At 36.2% G+C, this 21,906-nt stretch overlaps 1 protein-coding gene across 1 annotated transcript in view; it reads right to left on the reverse strand.

Moving 5' to 3' along the window:
• LOC106107476 overlaps nucleotides 1-21,906 on the reverse strand; it is a 30,651-nt gene that overhangs the window by 3,491 nt on the left and 5,254 nt on the right. The window contains exons 6-27 of the mRNA XM_013288341.1: nucleotides 21,659-21,805; nucleotides 20,440-20,561; nucleotides 19,946-20,102; nucleotides 18,423-18,517; nucleotides 17,179-17,347; nucleotides 16,581-16,827; nucleotides 16,027-16,190; nucleotides 15,306-15,526; nucleotides 14,590-14,794; nucleotides 13,524-13,655; nucleotides 12,913-13,006; nucleotides 11,249-11,350; nucleotides 10,391-10,502; nucleotides 9,564-9,707; nucleotides 8,366-8,492; nucleotides 7,745-7,827; nucleotides 7,081-7,299; nucleotides 6,429-6,573; nucleotides 5,281-5,502; nucleotides 4,029-4,145; nucleotides 2,983-3,106; nucleotides 478-589 (exon numbers count right to left, since the gene is read on the reverse strand). Of these exons, the coding sequence (XP_013143795.1) occupies nucleotides 478-589; nucleotides 2,983-3,106; nucleotides 4,029-4,145; nucleotides 5,281-5,502; nucleotides 6,429-6,573; nucleotides 7,081-7,299; nucleotides 7,745-7,827; nucleotides 8,366-8,492; nucleotides 9,564-9,707; nucleotides 10,391-10,502; nucleotides 11,249-11,350; nucleotides 12,913-13,006; nucleotides 13,524-13,655; nucleotides 14,590-14,794; nucleotides 15,306-15,526; nucleotides 16,027-16,190; nucleotides 16,581-16,827; nucleotides 17,179-17,347; nucleotides 18,423-18,517; nucleotides 19,946-20,102; nucleotides 20,440-20,561; nucleotides 21,659-21,805 (3,260 nt within the window). The remainder of the gene's footprint in view (nucleotides 1-477; nucleotides 590-2,982; nucleotides 3,107-4,028; nucleotides 4,146-5,280; nucleotides 5,503-6,428; nucleotides 6,574-7,080; nucleotides 7,300-7,744; nucleotides 7,828-8,365; nucleotides 8,493-9,563; nucleotides 9,708-10,390; nucleotides 10,503-11,248; nucleotides 11,351-12,912; nucleotides 13,007-13,523; nucleotides 13,656-14,589; nucleotides 14,795-15,305; nucleotides 15,527-16,026; nucleotides 16,191-16,580; nucleotides 16,828-17,178; nucleotides 17,348-18,422; nucleotides 18,518-19,945; nucleotides 20,103-20,439; nucleotides 20,562-21,658; nucleotides 21,806-21,906) is intronic.

Below are 21,906 nucleotides of genomic sequence, written 5' to 3' on the forward strand. Positions count from 1 at the left end.
AGTTATGCCGTAACACACATAAAAAAAAAATAAAAAAAAAATATACCGACGAATTGAATACCTCCTTCTTTTGGGAAGTCGGTCAAAAATGTAGCTGAGATGCGTATGTTAAGATGGATGTGTGGTGGGACAAGAATGGATAAAGTTAAGAATAGTTAAGTGTATATTAGAGGAAGTTTGAAAGTAGCGTCAGTGATGAAGAAATTGAGAAGCAAAAGGTTAGCGTGGTATGGACATGTAATGCGAGACGATGGGGACATAAACCAGAAAGTGTTCAGATTGAATGTGGATGGCCACAAAGGTAGAAGACCGAAGAAAATATGGATTGTGTGAAAGGGGATATGCTTAAGAAAGGACTGGATTCAGATATGACGGCTGATAGAGATGTATGGAGCAGCACATACTGTGCCGACCCTCCGTAAGGGAAGGGCAAGTGGATTTTGTTTTTAAAATGTCATGCGGTAACAGCAAACATACCTAGAAAAATGTGAACAATCCGCCAAAACTATTGCATCACTCTGTACTGGAGATAACTGCTCTGTGGCACCATACAACGTTACAACTGTCGACTCTTCTATACGACATTCACCTGAAGAAAACGGACAACATAATTATCTAAACTAATATTATAGCACGCCTATCTTTGAATAAACTATCGCACAACTGTTTAGTCTTTGGTATCAGCATATATAGAGGTGAGTATTAGCATATAAACAGCGGTAGTGTCCGCTTTAACATCTTAGCACTGCAGGGCTCGCCCCCAGTAATACCACGACCACACAAGACAGGCGTCAAATGGAAGCAATTCCGTATACAGTCTGATGAGTGTGGTGCCGGAGGCCTAATTTAAGTCCCTTTCTCTTTACCACCCTTTTCTTATAAACAGAGAATGGGAAGGGGAAGTGGATTTGACGGTGGAGGAGATGCATAGAAAGGGGAAATATCCTCTTTATGTGCGTCTCCTCCGTCGGATAAGGGTAGGCAACGCATCTGCAATTGCGGATGTCTATGGGGAGCGGTCGCTTCGCCATTTAATTGGCCGCTTGCTCGTTTGCCACCTTATATTATAAAAAAAAAACACTACTCGTTTGTTGTGCAACTAAACAGTTGAACAAAACAATCGACAATCACACAACCATATGTGATAGTTTAGTCAAAGCTGTGAGCTTAAAATAATTTACTTCTAAATCTATCTATACTATTATGATAAAGCGTAAACACACACTTCTTTGTTGCCTAAGATGTCAGCAATTGCAGCATATTTTTGAATAATTCTTTTTTTCAATTAAAAATCCTACATTTACGTCACGCTTTAGGCTATATATTTTCACGCTTTTAAATTTAGTGGGTAAATAAATTGGATGAGAATCCTAATGTGGGAAAGAGACCATAAGTTATTTCCAACATCAAGGAAGCAAGATTGCCATGTCATGTCACTTTGACATTTGCAATTGATAATTTGACACATGTAAACGATAAAATAAAGTTTTTATAATTACCTGCGGATGAAGCCGCATGGGAACAGCTAGTTTTTTTAATAAAAAGCCCTACACTTACACGCTTAAGCTATATTTCACGATATTAAAGATAAGGAAAAGAGACAAAAAGTACAACGCTAATAGTATAAAAGCAAGGTTGCCATGGTTACTTACAAACAATTCTCAGCCTATAAAAGCCTTCGATTTCGTTGCAGCATTTAAAGTCATTTGCAATTGATAATTTGACAAATGTAAACAATAAACAATCACACTAGTTTGTCTAAATAATTTAGATTAATTTGACAATTCACTTCAAATTTAGTAGGGATGGGTTGTGTAAAATCAGTCATGAATCTTATCGATTTTCGATTTTTATTCTTATAGAAGTTGGAATCGATAGATTTATAGTTATAACTTATGAATTTTAAAAAAAACACTGTTTTCTCAAATTAATAATAACCATAACAAATAATGAGAGTAAATAAATGTTTATTACTACTACAGCCGTACGTAATCGAATTGGATTTCGCTATTATTTCTGTCATCGCTAAATTTTCTAAACTATAATCAATACTAGAATTATCCTCTAAATTAGTTAATAAGAAAATAATAATTTTAGTTGAGTTCGATAATTATTTAAACCGAATATCGATAGTTCATAATTGTTCGCTGCGTGTTTCGTCACTACGATACCTGTCTATTAAGTATGGCATTTACCTTCATATAAATTGAATTCGATACTTCATATGCGATAATCAAACAAATCTATCTTATTTAGACACACTCTAGTTAATATTATAAATGCGGGAGTCTAGATGGATGGATGTTTGTTACAGTTTGTAGTCTAAACAGCTGAACGGATTTGGATGAAATTTGGTATAGATGTAGAGGTTAGTCTGGAAGAACACATAGGCTATTCAGTTTTTTTTTTCTACGCGGACGGAGTAGCGGGCGAAATATAGTGAAATGTAATAAACATAAAATTGCAATTTATTTTTGGTAAGGACCGCTTGGTAAGGAGCGTCGGTGGCTCAGTGGTTTGAACACTTGACTTGTAATCCACAGGTCTTGGGTTTGAATCCCGCCGCCGTGTCCCAATGTGATTTTCGATTTTTCGAGTTTTCATATGTACATAATTTACCCGACGTTCTTACGGTGAAGGAAGACATCGTGATGCCTGCACATATCGGCGAAGAAATTCAAAGATATGTGTGAAGTCAACCCGCAGTGCAGGTTGACTATGGCCTAGTCACCCCTTATTAGGGTAGGCTCCGAGCCCCTCGGTGGGGATGTATAGTGAGCCGGTGATGAAGGACCGCTTGTATAGTCAAACAAGGATGTGTGACTTGATGTGAAAAGTGCTATTATGTTGCCTACTAGTAAATATTAAACCTATATAGATATATATTATCTCATAAAAGGCATTAATAATTTAGTTTCAATATACCGGGTCAAACTTATTCATGTTTTAACGGAGCCAGATAAATTAGTAGAACTAACTTACGGTAGAATCCATACTTCGTCATCATTTGCATTATCGTGAAGCTGTCAAGTAACCACTCCAGATTGTCAGGTTTTAACATAACCTCACTTAATTTACTCTTTACATGGATCATACCATTCTTCTCCTAGAAAGGGAAACACTTAGTAATAAGACTCACAGAAGACTCAGAAGACTATACTAAGAAAACATGAAAGATTTGTATTTTTGTATGTATTGAAGTGACTCAAAAACTACTGGGCTAATTTCAAATATTGTTGCAGCATTGAAAAGCTACGCGTCGCGGGCAAAAACTAGTGTATAACAGAAATGTAAACCACACCGAAAGGAAAGAAAATTGTAGTTTTTTTTATTTGATACTGGCTGTTGCTCGCGGCTTCGTCCGCGTGAAATTACTAAATAGCATAAATTACTATGTTACTCACTGATAAGTTACTTTTGTAATGGTGAAAGATGTCCCAGTAGTTTTGGAGTTATTTCAATACATACAAAAATACAAATCTTTCCTCTTTATAATATCAGTATAGACAAAATTTATGAAAGCGAAAATTTAGATGAATGAATGTTTGTTAGAGTTTGTAGCCTAAACTGCTGAACGGATCTCGTTTTAATTTCGCATATATGTAGAACATATTCTGGAAGAACAGATATGCGACTTGCTTTTGTTTTTTCTACGCGGACAGGGTCACTGGCGAAAGCTAGTCTATACTATTATAATAAAGCGTAAACACACACTTCTTTGTTGCATAAGATGTCAGCAATTACAGCATATTTTTGTTAATTATTTTTTTAATAAAAAGCCCTACACTTACGTCACACTTTAGGCTATATATTTTAACGACATTAAACTTAGAGTGTAAATATTTTGGATAAAAACCCTAATGTGGGAAAGAGAGCATAAGTTACTGCCAACAAGGAAGCAAGGTTGTCATCATGTTATGTCATTTTGACATTTGTAATTGATAATTTGACAAATGTAAACAATAAAGTAAAATTTTCATAATGCGAACAACGCACGGGTACAGCTAGTATTATTATAAAAGATTTACCTTCATTTCTGCTTCAGCTTTAATCGAATCCTTATCATAAGTGCCGCTGAATAAATCCCTTGACGTCTCTAAAACCCATTTAGGTAATACGTGACGTAATATATCTATGCCTTGTTTCTGAAATTATAACAATAATTTACAGTAAACACTACAACACGCTCTCTTGTAACGCGGCAATTACCCTCTATAACAACACAAATACGAACAAATCATAAAAACTCCGTTATAATGCGATTTGTGGTGCGCTGTTAAAATGTGTTATACAGGGGATTCGAACAACGTGAATTCGTTATAGGAGGGTTCATTGTACATTAAAAAAGAATAAAAAACTATCTCACAACTGTGGTAAATTATATGTTTAAAATTATATAGAAAATTAAATCAATTAAATTTATTAATTCATCATCTTCTTTCTCCTTTCCTCCAAATAACTTTATCATCCGTCATCTCAGTCATCACTCCCTTCTTGATCATGTCACCTTTTACACAATACATCTCTTTCTATGTCTACCTCTACCGATGTACTCCTAACTAACGTCCTCCTTGTAACATGCGATTCATTCCTCCTAAATTAAATTGATTAATTATTAATTTAAAATCAATTAATTAATTAACCGGTTAAAATTAGAGTGACTCTTTAAACTTAAACCTATTTGGGTTTGGAGTGTTAATTTATCAACATTTCTTTAACATCAAGTTGAAACAAGTTGTCAAGTTGAAAAACAAGTCATGTTAAAGTAAATACAAATCAAGTTAAAGTCATATCGTCGGTTTAATCGGTTTTTTTCAATAACACATTCACATTCATATTGGAAAGTTAAATTACAATTTTATTATTTTGAATTTAATTATTCTATGTCTTGTTTTTTTTTGTTTTGTTATTTCTGTTTGTGTTGTAGAGTTGTTAAGAATTTGTTATTCTATTTTATAACAGTGGTAGTGCCCGCTTTAGAGTGTGGTGCCGGAGGCTTAATTTGAGTCCCTTTCTCTTTACCACCCTTTTCTTATAAGGAGAGGCTGTGAAGGGGAAGTGGATTTGACGGAGGAGGAGATGCATAGGAAGGGGAAATATCCTCTTTATGTGCTTTTCCTCCTCTGTCGAATAACGTTAGGCAACGCATCTGCAATTGCGGATGTCCTTGGGCACAGGTCGTTTCGCCATTTTGGAGGATTCAGGTGGCCGCTTGCTCGTTTGCCACCTCATACTATAAAAAAACAAAAAAAAATGACTGTCCTTTTTTCAGTAACTTACCCCTTCTATTTGGAAATCAACATGTCTCTCCAACACTCCAGATGTATTCTTCGGAGTTCCTTTGTAATGTATCTTCAATTTGTTCTCCGCACTTTCGTGACAACTTCTGTATTCTTTGGAGAAATCCAACAACAGTATGATCTGTCCTAAATATGAAGATGGATAGGAATACAGATCTCGGTCTGCTGCTGGCTGAGTTGACACCTCTTGGAGATAACAGAGCTGAAATAAATTTGATTTATTTAAAACATACATAATCTATATATATGCTAGTACTACAAAGAGGAAAAAAGTGTCTTTTTGTATGTATAGATAACTCAAAAACTAATCCGTCGTTTTCAATTCTTTCACGGAATCACTGAGTAAAGTATTTTATCATACTAATATTAAAAATGCGAAAGTTTAGATGGATGTTTGTTAGAGTTTGTAGCCTAAACGGCTGAACGGATTTTGAAATTTGGCATAAACGTAGAGGATACTTGAAGAACACATAGGCTACTCCGTTTTGTTTTTATTTTAATTCCACGCAGACGGAGTCGCGGGCGAAAGCTAGTACTTTACAATCTTACGTGAACGAAGTGGCGAGCCACAGCTAATATATACATTTAGAGGAAGAATACAAGTCGAGGGACAAATCAGTTGTTTTTACAACGCAGTGACACCACTTTCTTTAAACGTGTCTTTACAGTGGTGTTATTTAAACTACCCTTAGGTAAGGCGTGTTTGGATGACCACTCTAAGTCCTGGACGGGAGGCAGGAAAAGTCTGGGATTTAACTATCTTAACTTGTTAACCCTTAACTTGGGAGAATTTTATTTTTTCGAATATCAAAATAATATTCATAGCACTTAACCTTGATGACCCAAAGTGTTTAGAAAAAAAAATTGATGTATCTACAGATACACTAACAAGAAAAGGTTTAACCTTAAAAAAGGGACTGGAGAATTCTCGCCCAGTGTTCTAAAACCGTTATTGGCTGTTGGTTAACCCTTAATCAGATAGTGTCCAGTGTAATGAAAAACTAATTTAAGAAATCTACTGAACTGGTGTAGAGAAAAGTACTTGAGATTTTTAGTGTGTTGGTAACATGTAAATTTTTTTCCTACACAAAAGCTCTGTCAAATGAAGGGTTAAAGGGTCATACTTACTCTGACATATCTATCACTGATATTATGGAAAGTGTCGGGCAGTTTCCCTCTGATCGCGACTTCCGCTGTCAAGTTGCCATCCTGACTGCTAATACTGGTCTCCGAGTACACCTTAATGACTGGCTCTTCACGGTTCTGGTTCAAACTGGAATTTTATAGATTAAAATCATATCATACTAATATTATAAATACAGGAGCGTCGGTGGCTCAGTGGTTTGAACACTTGACTTGTAATCTACAGGTCTTGGGTTCGAATCCCGCCACCAATGTGATTTTCGATTTTTCGAATTTTCATATGTACATAATTTACCCGACATTCTTACTGTGAAGGAAAACATCGTGATGCAACCTGCACATATCGGTGAAGAAATTCAAAGATATGTGTGAAGTCAACCAACCCGCATTGGGCCAGCGTGGTTGACTATGGCCTAGTCACCCCTTATTAGGGTAGTCTCCGAGCCCCTCGGTGGGGATGTATAGTGAGCTGGTGATGATGATGATGATGATTATAAATACGAAAGCTTAGATGGATGTTTGTTAGAGTTTGGATGTAGAGGATAGTCTGGAAAAACACATAGGCTACTAAGTTTTATTTTTTTAACATCCATGCGGATGGAGTCGCGGGTAAAAGCTAGTTAAAAATATATCTTACATGTAGAAACTAATCGCGAAGCTTAAATCCATATCGATTTTATCTTCTTCACTTAAGAAGTTCCATTTGTTAACACCGAATTCTAATGTCACTTTTCCTTCTCCGTAGTTCTTGAGACTTGAGACGAAGATGGTGGCGCCGCATGTGCCTGATGGCGGGAAGTTGAGAAGGAGAATGCTCTCTAATGCGATATGAGATGACTTGAGTGGAGATAGAAGGCTGGAAGAGAAAGCAAAATTTATTTATCCAATTAATTAATTTAATTTAATACGTCAATTAATTGATTAATTTGATTAATTAATTGAATAAAGAATTAATTAATCAATTAACTAAAACCGGTTAACCAATTAATTCTAAAGAAAGTATTGCATTAATTAACTTAATCAACTTAATACTAAGTTATACTAAAAGTGACAATTAAAAATGTCTACAAGAGATAGGAGACATTGTCTCAAGGAAATAAAAAAAAGTCCCTATTCCCGTTCTTAATTAATAGGGATGCCCTTTAAGTATAGATTTAGTATTAAAACACACTAAGGGTGGTTTCCTAAATCCCTAAGGTTAGCTTCTAAATGCTGTCTGCGTTTTATTTCCACTGGTGCGACAACTGCAGAAACTCGCGGACATAGTAAAGTTAGTCGTTTTAGTGGAAAGAATCACTTACTCAAACACGTGTGTCATAAGTTTGTCAGTATTCTCAGCGCCGGATAACGGCGTGACGTCACTAATGCCGTCTATGTGCTCCGTCTGGAAGTAACAGATAAACTTGTCTATATTATAAAGAGGAGAGATTTGTTACTTGGCATGTATTGAAATAACTCAAAAACTACTGGGCCGATTTCAAAAATTCTTTCACCTTTATAAAGCTACGTTATCAGTGAGTAACATAGGCCTTGTTTTTAAGATATTTTTAACAAACAACCATCTAAACTTTCGCTTTTAAAATGTCAGTAATATTAGTATCGCTACATTAGTCTAAGAAAGATTTTTTAGCTTGCAATAAAAAATCAGAAATCAATAAACAAAGGCGATAATTGAGATATTAAAAACTATCATATCTAACAATAATCAAGGAAAATGAGACAGAAATACGAATTGCTACAGACCATTATCCAGAGAAAGACACAATAGAAAAGCCCAGGAAAGAGAACATTTCAAAAGTACTAGTTCTATATTTTACTGCTGTGTCCAGAGTTTAAGTTTTGATGCCAACCTTCGTTAGAAGATGGCACCAAAAGAAGATAATGAGATGAAACGAATAACAGTAGTGTGGAATAACCCTTACCTCACAAGTATCCTTCCCAGTGATGACAATATTCTCGAAGCTTCCATCGTTAGTGACCATATTCACCATAACACGAGAATGCAAGGCGAGTCCCGCGCGCTGTGTGAACGGGAACAAAAGGGTTAATCTGAAAGAAGAGAATACCATTGTCGTTTCTAAGGAACATCAGACAGACAGACATCATCAACTCATCATCTCCCCTGCCTTATCCTACTCCCGTAGGGTCAGCGCACCGGGTTTTCGTCCTCCAAAGCACTCTATCATCCGTCATCTCAGTCATCACTCCCTTCTTGGTCATGTAACCTTTCACGCAATCCTGGATGGATTGGATCTCTTTCTAGGATTACCTATACCGATGTACCTCTCCACATTCATAACTAACATCCTTCTTGTCACATGCGATTCATCCCTTCTCATAACATGCCCATACCACTCCAACCTTTTACTCCTTATTTAATCAACCACTGGGGCTACTCTCAAACTTCCTCTAATATACTCATTTCGTATCTTATCCAATCGTGTTACCCCACACATCCATCTCAACATTCACATTTCCGCCACATGTATTCTCCTTTCATCCGTCCCTTTTACTGCTCAACATTCAGATCTATACATCATGACAGATCTTACGACGGTTTTGTAAATTTTCCCCTTTATTTTAAGGGGATTATGCAAAGACAAAGAGACAAAAAAAAATTAATGGTGATTTTCGTTATCAGCAATGCAAATACATCATCTTCCCGAAATCTGGAATTTTTAGTTGGATATTACAAACACACGCTGCAATTTTATTTTTTGTATATATAGATAGAAGAGAGAATAAATTACCACCTTCCATTACCTTTCTTTTATAACTGACTTGTTACTGTTTGCCTTGAAGATTCATTTACAGCTCCACCGGGCTCGAGGTGGCCGAACGCGGAAGGCACTCAGCCTAAACCTCGTGTATGAGTAAAGCACGAGAGCTCCCTCAGGAGCCTCGGCTCCTGAGGGAGCCCTCGCCGATGCCGAGGCATGAGCCGTTACTTCGTTATAATTACCGGATTGGAAGGGCTACGAGCTCTTAGATCGCTTCGGTGGACGCACATCAAGTGATTAGGCACACGGGCCCGCTAAAGGGGACCTCAGCTTTGGTCACTCAATACGCGTTTAGACCATTACCCATTACCTATGAACCTCTATAAGCTGTATTACTTACTCAATCTTCTTCACATTTAAAGGTAGAGAGACGTTGAACTGCATTGGCAGGAGTGCGACGATAGACTGTTGGATCCTGGTTGTATGCTCCGAGAGGAGGATCGGTCCATCCGTGCATAGTGACGTAACCGCCGTACCTTGGTACCTGAAGTCATATAGTTAGACTGCACACACCTTTGAATAAACTATCGCACGACTGTTATCGCTTTGATTCATATAAGCTTATTTGGAGTAGGGTTGTAACGGAGTCCATTTTAACGCAAGCGGATGCGATAGCGAATGTTAACGGAAGCGGAAGTATAGGTCAATAATAAAACATTAATTGCGATTTATTAAAGAAATAAAAACTAAAACTACGTTAATTCAAAATACAGATTGATACACAATTACAAGATACAGTTTATTATGCAAATATAATGTATAACAATTATAGTTAGTTGATAGATCATGCCAGCGCAGGCATAAACGATACCTAATCGAACCACTCGCGTTGAAGACGTAAATTAACCTCCGTTATATAAGAAATAACGGAAACAGAAGCTGATGTAGAGGTATAATTTCTTGCGCAAGTTCCGCACTTGCGGATACGGAAGCGGAGTTCCGTTACAACCCTAATATAGGAGGTACACTACTCAATGTTTAGTTTTGCAAAAACAGTCGAAAGTTACGAAACAATCGACAATCGCACAACAGTTTTGAGATAGTTTAAAAATGTAAAAAAAAAGTATTGCCACTTAAAATCCAATTTTCCTTCCAGTGTTGGTGGTGGGAAAAATATTACGGTTTGGCGATTATTACAGCAATTGGAAGATTAGAAGTTATTATTACGTGATCTGCAGATCGTTGTCCCAAGTGAGGCCTTGTGTTTCTGGATGAGCAGTAAGATTGCCTCGTATTGATGAGAACCCTACGATTGTCCTTTGGAGCCTTACAGGGGTACCTGAAATATAAAATTGCTACGTATTTTCTAATACCTTGGCGATTAAGTCATTTGCGGTGTACAGTTCCATCCATCTATTTATTTCGGTATTACACATGTGAAGTTCCTACATCTACGACATGCTATTGCTCGCAACTTCGCCCGCATGAAATTAAACAAATAGCCGATATTACTCAGTGATAAAAGAGCTTTTTAATGGTGCAAGATTTTTTAAAATTGTCCCAGTAGTTTTTGAGTTATATCAATACATACAAAAATACAAATCTTTCCTCTTTATAACATTAGTATAGATTAGTGAATTTTTAACGCCGGCGTCCAGAAAGACGCTGTTTAATAATAGTTCCTAAACATTAGTAATAATAAAATATAGCCTATGTTACTCACAGATAAATTACCTTTCTGATGGTGAAAGAATTTTTAAAATTGGCCCAGTAGTTTTTGGGTTATTTCAATACATACAAAATACAAATATTTCCTCTTTATAATATTAATATAGATATATAGATACATTTGTGTATAAGTCTTTACTAATTCTATAAAGAGGAAAGATTTTTATTTTTGTATGTATTGATATAACTCAAAAACTACTGGGACGATTTTAAAAATTCTTTCACCATCAGAAAGGTAATTTATCTGTGAGTAACATAGGCTATATTTTTCACGGGGACTATCACGAGCAACAGCTAGTATAGATACTTTAGAGTTATTTATGGATTCCAAAGGATTTTAAAGGTTTTAAAACTTACCCAACTCGCTGGCTATGTTCCAGTCCATTTGAAACGGATAGTAGACTAACTGCTGGTTGATATGGCTGCCAAACTTTAGTACGTCATCGATAAATTTGAATACTGAAAGAAAAATTCACTTTGAATGTTTATTTTTTATAATGTACGGTGCCGTACGAGCAAGCGGCCTGAATCCGAAATGAAAAGCGCTGCCCATAAACATCCGCAACTGCAGCGTTTCCTACACTTAATTGACGGACAAAACGCACATAAAGAGGACATTTCCCCTTCCTTTACATATCCTTCACCGTCAAATCCACTTTTCCTTCCCATCCTTTCCTCTTAAGAAAAAGCTGGAAAGGGAAAGGAACTAAAATTAGGCCTCTGGCACCACATTAATCAGACGAAACGAAACGGAATTGCTCCCACTTTATTAAGTAGACTAAATCTGCAATGTGACTTCATCTGCATGAGTATAAAAACTTTATTTTATTTTTTACATTTGTCAAAGTTCTCAATTGCAATTGTCAAAATTACCATTACCAATAACCATGCTTCCTTAATGTTGGCAGCTTGTAGTGTATGGCCCCTTTCCCACATGTTTTTTTTATTATTATTTACCCCCGTTAATTAAAATATAACCTAAAGCGTGTAACTGTAGGGTTTCTTATTAAAAAGAGGATTATTCAATAATATACTGTGATTGCACACTATGCCAAGGAGTAGTGTAGTAGCTTTATTATTGGTTGTAACTCTCGTGAACATTGATTGTTCTGTTTGTGAAACCTCAAAATTTCCCAAAATAATACACCGGGTCTCCTGTACATCAGGGAGTTGACCACTTTGGCAATTACTGACATGTTTAGGCGCCAATCTCTAACAAACATCCATCTATCAATAAACTATATCAATCATAATATTACTAAGATACAGTAAAAATAATGAGAGTAACCCCGTAGTAGAGAAGGTAAGGAGTAAAAGATTAGCATGGTATGGGCATGTTATGAGGAGGGATGAATCGCATGTTACAAGGAGAACGTTAGTTATGAGTGTGGAGGTACATCGGTAGAGGCAGACCTAGAAAGAGATGGATGTATTGTGTAAAAGGTGACATGATCAAAAAGGGGATGACTGAGATGACGTATGATAGAGTTATGTGGAGGACAAAAGCCTGTTGCGCCTACCCTACGGGAGTAGGATAAGGATTTAACAGTGGTAGTGCCCGCTTTAACATCTTAGCACGAATGGGTCGGCACGCCCCCAGTAATACCACGACCACACAGAAGACAGGCGTCAAATGGAAGTAATTCCGTGTTTCGTCTGATGAGTGTGGTGCCGGAGGCCTAATTTAAGTCCCTTTCTCTTTACCACCCTTTTCTTATAAGGAGAGGATGGGATGAGGAAGTGGATTTGACGGAGGAGGAGATACATAGGAAGGGGAGATATCCTCTCTATGTGCGTCTCCTCCTCTGTCGGATAAGGGTAGGCAAAGCATCTGCAATTGCGGGTGTCTATGGGCAGCGGTCGCTTCGCCATTTTGGCGGATTCAGGTGACCGCTCGTTTGCCACCTTATGTTATAAAAAAAAGGAGATGATGATACAGTAAGAATAATGGTAGCTGTCTCCTAGACAAAGTAAGATCTCGACTGGCAACGCCCATGTTCTAGATATTAATAAATATTTACTTTTATCATTGTAAGTATCTTCTAAATCCGATTGGTCGATGTGCATCGCGTACACAGTTTTGTCTCCGATCTTCACAACTATGTCTATATGAACCTGGAAACAAAGAAATATAACAATGCAACTTATTGTAGGGCTAGCTATAATGGATGTTTTACTTTTAATTAGCACCAGCAGTCGCCGGCAACTAAGTACACGTGGAATTATAATAAAAAAAACAAAAGTGAGCAGCCTATGTATTCCAGACTATCCTCTACATCTATACCAAATTTCATCTCAATCATTTATTCTCATTCTCATTCAATTCGTTCAGCCGTTTAGGCTACAAACTCTAACAAACATCCATCTAAACTGTCCCATTTATAATACTAGCTTTCGCCCGCGACTGCGTCCGCGTGGAATTAAATAAAACAAAAGTGAGTAGCCTATGTGTTCTTCCAGACTATCCTCTACATCTATACCAAATTTCATCGAAATCCGTTAAGCCGTTTAGGCTACAAACTCTAACAAACATCCATCTAAACTTTCACATTTGTAACAGGATGATTTGAAGACATCCTTAGTTCTGATGATAATACATTTTTCATTTGAATATACTCTTAATAAAACATACCGGTTCTGGAGTTTTCAATTTCCAAGCTTTCAACTTCTCCAACATAGAGATCAAGGTTCCCTGGTTGATATTTCTTGATTGCAAGAGTTTCTTTAACATTAACCAAGACAGCCCTTCGCCGACGAAATATATCTGTAAAAAGAATTATCTATACTAATATTATAAAGAGGCACAAATTGTATTTCTTGTTGTGAGCGTCGGTGGCTCAGTGGTTTAAGCACTTGACTTGTTATCTACAGGTCTTGGGTTTGAATCCCGCCACCAATGTGATATTCAATTTTTTTCGAATTTCCATATGTATATAATATACCCGACGTTCTTACGGTGAAGGAAAATATCGTGATGTAACCTGCAAATATCGGCGAAGAAATTCAAAGATATGTGTGAAGTCAACCAACCCGCATTGGGCCAGCGTTGCCTAGTTACCCTTACTTAGGGTAGGCTTCGAGTCCCTTAGTGGGGACTTATAGTGAGCTGGCGATGATGATGATGATTATGTATTGAAATAACTCAAAAACTACTGGGACAATGTCAATTATTTCACCATTAAAAAGCTACGTTGTCATTGAGTAACATATACTGTATAGTATTTTAAAAATTTAACGTAGACAGAGTCGCAAGCAACAGGTAGTTAATAATAAAATTAAGCCGTTGTTTCCACGTTTTGCCTAAATTTAAACGCTCTTGCCCATCCCTCCATTTTCTTACAAAGAAAGGGGAAGTCGATTCCGCGAAAGAATACGTACAAGAAAGACAGTTTTCCTGTCCTACGTCTCTCCTCTGCCCTTAATATATTTGTCTTCTAACTAACGCAAATATCTCAAGCATGGTTGCTAAAGTTTTTTCATTTATTTTAGCATTACGAAGTGATTAGTGTTAGATTAAACAAAATTTCAAAGGAGGAAAACTCAGATAATTCCGAAAAGCACTTCAGGAATATATCGAAGCAAAACCTCTAACGAATGCTTAAACGTATCTTTGAAACTGGCCATAAGGGCATTACTTAATTTATTTCTATAAATGGTCTACTCAAGGTTTCAATTTGAGGGCACCTATAAGTTCTTACCGATGGTTGATAAGGTCTTCTCCCCCCAGTAGACAGTTTTATCCCCCCCATAGCGGGCATCGGTCCATCAGCCTCCCCCACACTGAAGAAATGCACTGATGCTGTGTCTTCATCATCACCAACAGTGAACAGCAAGTTATTGGTAGACCAATATGTAGACCCTGGGTTTGTTACTTGGCTACTGATGAATGGGACGTATAGAGATCTGTAAGAAGAAATAAGAAAGTTATTCTATCTATATCTATACTTCTATATTATCTATACTAATATAAAAATGATTTGTATCTTTGTATGTATTGAAATAACTCAAAAACTACTGGGTCGATTTCAATAATTCTTTCAGCATTAAAAAGCTACGTTATGTATTTTTTTTAATTTCACGCGGTCAAAGAGCGTGCAATTAAAAAAAACTTAGCAAATTATGTGCTCTTCTAGATTCTACATCCGTTTTAGATTTCATCGAGATCCTTTAAGCAGTTCTGGAGGATACCTTCTAACATCCATCCCTCTGTCTAAACCAATAGCCTAATGGTTTGGGGTACGGACTACCGCTCTTGCGGTCGAGGGTTCAAATCCCACCATTCGATTATTGTCGTGAACCACATCCTAGCACAAGCCTAGAGCTTAGTTGGAATGGTTAAAGGAAATATTATAATAGTAAATTAACAAAAGTCTACTAATAGATTTATTAAAAAAAAACAGCTAGTAATACATACACAGACTTATATCCATGGAAGAACTTGTTCTTCTCTATGGTCTTGATAGTGGAGTACCAGAACCTTTTAAGTTGATCATTACTACAATCCTTAATATAATTATGGATGAAGAGGAAATCACTGGCACTAATATCAGTGCTAAGAAGTGAATGTACTGCGGCAACTCTCAATTGGATATGCTCCTTGTCATTTGTGAGGATCGGGAGAGCTGTTTCTAGAACCTAAAAGAAAGTACGCTAGTAAGAATAGACTAAGTGCTTGCACACCTTTGACTAAACTATCCCACAATTGTTTCTCGCTTTGATTCCTATCAGCTTATATGGAGGTACACTACTCGATTTTTAGTTGTGCAACTAAACAGTTGACTCGATTTTTAGTTGTGCAACTAAACTACACCAGTTTAGTAGCATACTGTGACTACATTGTTATGAATATATTAGAGGTAATTTGAGAGTAGCCCCTTGGTTGAGAAATAAAGGAGTAAAAGGTTAGCATGGGCATGTTATAAGGAGGGATGAATGTAAAAAGAACGTTAGTTAAGAGTACACCAGTAGAGGTAGATAAAAAAAAGATGGATTGTGTGAAAGGTGATGAAGGGAGTGACTGAGTTGACGGATGATAGAGTTATTTGGAGGACGAAAACCATGCGCTACGGGAGTCGGATAAAGTAGGGGAGATAATGACGACTGTGATAACACTGGTGACAAATATAACATCATACCAAATATCCTTTAGCCCCAGACCCACAAGCTAAAGAGGCCCAGAGTCTTTCGTGTCTGTTCCTTTTGATATCGCCATGTATAGTCCTGATGTACGAGCATGCTGTATGTCCTAGTGTACAGAGACCTTGAAGCCAGACCATACGGTCTAAATATTGTGGGCAATCTGAAATAGAATATTATTTCACACTAGCTGTCACTCGCGACTTTATTCGCATGAAAATATAAAAAAGTAAGTAAACTCTTTTCTCTTAAAAGTAAGTAAGTTCTTCCAGACTATCCTGTACATTTATGCCAAATTTCATTGAGATCTGATCTGAAGGATCATTAGGCAACAAACTCTAACAAACATCTGTCCATCTAAACTTTGGAATTTATAATATTAGTAAAATTTTACTCACTGGTAACGTAGCTTTTTAATAGTGAAAGAATTTCTGAAATCGACCCAGTAGTTTTTGAGTTATTTCAATACATACAAAAATACAACATTTTTCTCTTTATAATATTAGTTTTAGACGTGTACGTCCAAGTGGCTAATTGTAAAAAAAAAACTTACCACTATACATTCTGAAGAATTTTATAACGACATTATCGTAGTAATCGTGTTTAACTAACGACGCGTCCATCGTCTTTGAAGCGAGAGTCGCGAATGACAGAATACCAGCGTGTCGTATGGATGGAGGGAAGTCAAGACCGAGTCTAGTGAAGACTTCCAATTCTTCTAGAAGATTTTGACTATAATCCGCTACGTTGTAAGGTAGTTTACGAAGTAAGGAAAGAAGAGCTAAGTCTTCTATCTTGTCCTAGAAGAATAATAAAAACTTTATTATAAATACCAGCATCTGAATAAGGCCACGCTTAAATAATAAATTCCAATATAATTTGTCAGTCAGATTGTAATTTACGAAGCGCGTATATAAATTGCGTTTCAGAATTCGGCTGTAAGCATTGATATACTTCCTAGCTGTTGTTCAAACATCGACCGCGTGAAATTAAAAAATAACAAAAATATAGCTTATTTTACTTAATGATAACATAGCTTTTAATGGTGATTGTTTTTAAATTGTCCCAGTAGTTTTTGAGTTATTTCAATGCATACAAAAATACAAATCTTTCCTCTTTATAATATTAGTATAAATAACTTTTGTACTCACTTTCTGTTCTATCACCAAGTATCTGATGAAGCGAGCGCACGCGTCACTTCTAGAATGAGGCAGGACTTCCAAGAAGATGTTCCTCGCCGTCTCTAGATCGTAGCTGGTGCCAAGAATTAGTTCGTCGAATAGAGATTTGAAGGAATCGTACGTTAAACGCGACAGAGTACTGAAAAAATAATTTAACATTTATTATATCTACTTAATTACTAATTTTAGTAGTACACTCAAGTGCATTAAATCCGGGTCACATAAAACAAAAAATCTATAAATCTCGTAAACTAAGAATGCTAGCTTAATGAAATAAAGAGTGTTTAATAGACTATTAAATACTCCTTAGAGTATGAAAACTTCTTGATTTCTCTCTCTCAGATAGAGAGAATATTAACGAAAATAGTTTAAGAAACTTGGTGAAAAAGGAAGAGGAAGTCCGAAGAAAGTATGGATGGATTGTGTGAAAGAGGATATGCTTAAGGAAAGAGTGGATTCAGATATGGCTGATAGACATGTATGGAGCAGCACATACTGTGCTGACCCTCCGTAAGGGATAAGGGCAAGTGGATGATGAGTATAAGAAACTTGGCGTACAGCATAATAATCCGCGGTAACGCAGTAATGACGCACAAGGAGGCAACAGACATCAGAATTCAAAAAATCATGACGATTTTGTACAACTTTTTTTTAAATTTTAAATTAAGGCTAATCAGCAGATTTTTTATTTATGTAATTTTTTATCAATAAAATAAACTAGATTATAAATGTTATTATTTTATTTTATTTTAATATCTATACTAATATAATAAAGCGTAAACACACACTACTTTGTGCCGTAGGATGTCAGCAATCATAGCATATTTTTGAATAATCCTCTTTTTAATAAAAAGCCCTACACTTACGACACGCTTTAGGCTATATATTTTTACGCTATTAAACTTGGGAAATAAACAAATTGGAAAAATCCTTCACGTGGGAAAGGGACCATAAACTACAAGCTGCTAACATTAAGGAAGCAAGGTTGTCATGGTTTATCATCATGTCATGTCATTTTGACATTTGCAATTGATAATTTGACATTTGTAAACAATAAAATAAAATTTTCATAATTTTATCCGGACGAAGTCGCACGGGAACAGCTAGTTGTCTATTAAAAACCGTTTTCTTCATGCATATTTAGTTTACGAGGTTTTTAAATTTTTCTGACCCGGATTCAATGCTCTTGAGTGTATATTGTTACGTTTACTAACTTTAGTAAATCTACAAAATCCATTGTATGAATTAGGCCTTCGTTTTTCACTATGTTGTCAGCGTCGATTCCTTTCTTAGCGATATTCAAAAGTATCTGTGAAAAGTATTTAGTTACTAGTTTTCGATTAAGACTGTCCAGAATTAAAATAAAATAAAAAAGTAAGTAGCCTATGTGTTCCAGACTATCTACATGTATGACAATCATCGAGATTCGTTCAGTTTAGGTTAACTCTAACAAACATGTAATCCAGTGATTCTCAAACTTTTTTTTGTTGCGGCACATATTTTACGATTTCAAAATTTGACGGCACACAAAGAAAAAGATAAAAATTATTTACTTACTAGAATACAATGCATAAATAGTTTATGACAAAAATATGCAAAATTTGGCGGCACACAAAAGTATCGCGGCACAGTGGTTGAGAACCACTGATCTAAACTTTCACATCTTACATCTTACAAATATTATAAATGCGAAAGTTTCATCATCACCACAGCTCACTATACGTCCCCACCGAGGGGCTCGGAGCCTACCCTAAAGTTAGGGTGACTAGGCCATAGTCAACCAAGCTGGCCAAACTGCGGGTTGGTTGACTTCACACATATCTTTGAATTTCTTCGCCGATATGTGCAGGCATCACGATGTTTTCCTTCACCGTAAGAACGTCGGGTAAATTATGTACATATGAAAATTCGAAAAATCGAAAATCACATTGGTACATGGCGGCGGGATTCGAACCCAAGACCTCTAGATTACAAGTCAAGTGCTTAAACCACTGAGCCACCGACGCTCTCCCATCATGGCGAAAGTTTAGATGGATGGGTTTTTGTTAGAGTATGTAGCCTAAACGGCTGAACGGATATCGATATATATTTGGCATAGATATAGAGTACAGACTTGAAGAACACATAGGCTCCTTAGTTTTTTAATTCCACGTGAACGGAGTCGCGGGAAAAAGCTAGTTTATAATATTAGTAAGATTTTCATCAAAGCATACATTGGCCACATATTTTTGTAGCCTTTCCCGCGACTTCGTCTGTCGAGAATTAAAAAACACAGCCTCTTCATTCACACAAAGTTACATCTGTGACTTTCATCGAGATCCCTTAATCCTAAAGATACATAGTAACAGATAACAGACATCCATTCAAACGTTTTGTTTATATTATAAGGTGGCAAACGAGCGTGCGGCCACGTGAATTAGCCGGGAAAGCGAAGTGACCGCTGCCCACATACATCCGCAATTGCAGATACGTTGTCTACCCTTAATTAACGGAGGAGACGCACATAAAGAGGATATTTCCCCTTCTTGCGTCTCAATCAAATCCGCTTTCCCATCCTTGACGTATTAGAAAATGGTAGAAAAAGGCTAAAATTAAGCCTCCGGGACCACACAAATCAGACGGCATTGCTTCCACTTCAAGTCTGTCTGTATGGTCGTGGTATTCGGCGAGCCCTACATTGCGTACATGTAGCGGGCTCTACCTTCGCATTATTATTAGTTATAGCTTTCATACTTACTTCGCATGTTTTATTCTTCAACTCATCTTGTGTGACAGTTTTTATAAAGTTTGATGGATTCCTATAATCTCCAGCGTCATACTGAACACCTCTTCTGATCAGTTCCAACTTCCCTAGACTTTGTATAGGAACTTCAGCGTCGTAGTAGAGTGATAGCCTGAAAAAAAACCATACAAATGAAGCGTAAACACACACTACTTTGTAGTGTAAGATGTCAGCAATCACAGCATACTATGGAATAATTATTTCTTTAAAAAAGCCCTACACTTACACGCTTTAGGCTATATATTGTCACGCATTTAAACTCAGGAGGTAAATAATTTGGTTAAGAACCCTAATGTGGGAAAGAGATCGTAAGCTTGCTGCCAACATCAAGGACGTAAAATAGCATGGATTGTCATCATGTCGTCATTTTGACAAATGTAAACTACACAATAAAATTTTTACAATTTCATGCGGATAAAGCCGGGAACAGCTAGTATTTTCATACTTACTCTGATGCTACGTATAATATGTGATCGTGTATCTTGTATTGAAACATCCCTTTCATGTCCATACTGATAAGTCCTTTCTGGTCTAATGTGTATACACGTTCTGACGTGGATACCATCTCTGGCTGTTGAAAAAAAATATATACTAATACTAGCTTACGCCCGCAACTCAAACAGCCATGGATTATAATAAAAAAATAATAATAAAAAACAAAACCGACTTCCAAACAAAATATTAAAAAAAAAACAATACACTAAAAAGTAACGAAATAATTCCATGAAAATAGTAAACCTACATTATTGTAACTGTTATGTCTATATTGTACAATTATTATTACTTTGATGTTGGTGTCAGCCAAGGTATGCAGTGATATTTATACGTAAGGATTTGTACATTTTTATAACGCCCGGCAAACATCTTGAACAAGACATTTAGTTGCGCAGAAGTCGATTATTGGGTCTTTTTGGCGGCGCAAGCTTTTTCTCTTGCTATTGGTTAATCATTCGACCTTTGCGTCCCGCTTCTTTCCCCATATTCCGTTTACTCCAGAATACACTTATCTCCAATTTTGTTGGCCCAATTTCGCTGTTACTTATATTCGGTAATAATTGTTTATATTTTTTTTCTATTGTTGTTATTATTGAGTCTCATTTGTTTATTATTGTTAAGTTTTATTTTGTTATTGTTTTGACTTTTTGTGTTGAGTATGCCACGAAAAAGTAACATTGTTCTAAAAAGACAAGCCAGGAAAATAGTATATGATGTATATTGTTTCATGAAACAAGAATCATCTAAAGAAATTGCACAAGCTGTTTATGCATGTCTGTCGTGTTCTTAAAATTTAAAATTGAATTTTTTCATTCCTAATTATTACTAATTCTCAAAATAGGTCAATTATTTTGTCTAAAAGTGTACGTGCGCGAAACTTCCCCCACTACGCCGCTTTTTGTTCAAGAAGTTTGCCGGGCGTTATACCATAACAATTGACAATTGAAAGTATAGTAACAATTAAGTAATGAATCTACATTGACTGACACCGACTTCAAAGTAGTAAATAGTCGTAATTAAATAAAAAAAAAGATAATTTATAATTACTTATTTACGGACTTTAGTAAAATAAACAATTAATCAGTCAATTAATAATTTAATCGATTAATTATCTAAGTCTATTAATCAATCGATTAATTAATTAATTATTCGATTAATTAATATAAAACTCACAACATTCCTGTCATCATAATCTTGAGTCCAGGGTACAGAGCTCCAGCTGTGTTCAGTTCTTGGTGAAGAGACCTTCACGCTGCAATACTTCTTTATATTGTCTCCTACCACTGTGTATACCATCAGACAGTTTTCGTATAAGCAGGGCTGTAAAAAAGATAAGATTCTTTCTTATAGGCTAGGCCTGTAAATAAACAAGAAGAGATAACCCTGATACAAGACTTTTTATCGAACAGAAGTATGTATTT

Source organism: Papilio polytes, unplaced genomic scaffold, assembly GCF_000836215.1.
Source record: "Papilio polytes unplaced genomic scaffold, Ppol_1.0 DF822067.1, whole genome shotgun sequence".
Classification (NCBI taxonomy): Eukaryota; Metazoa; Arthropoda; class Insecta; order Lepidoptera; family Papilionidae; genus Papilio; species Papilio polytes.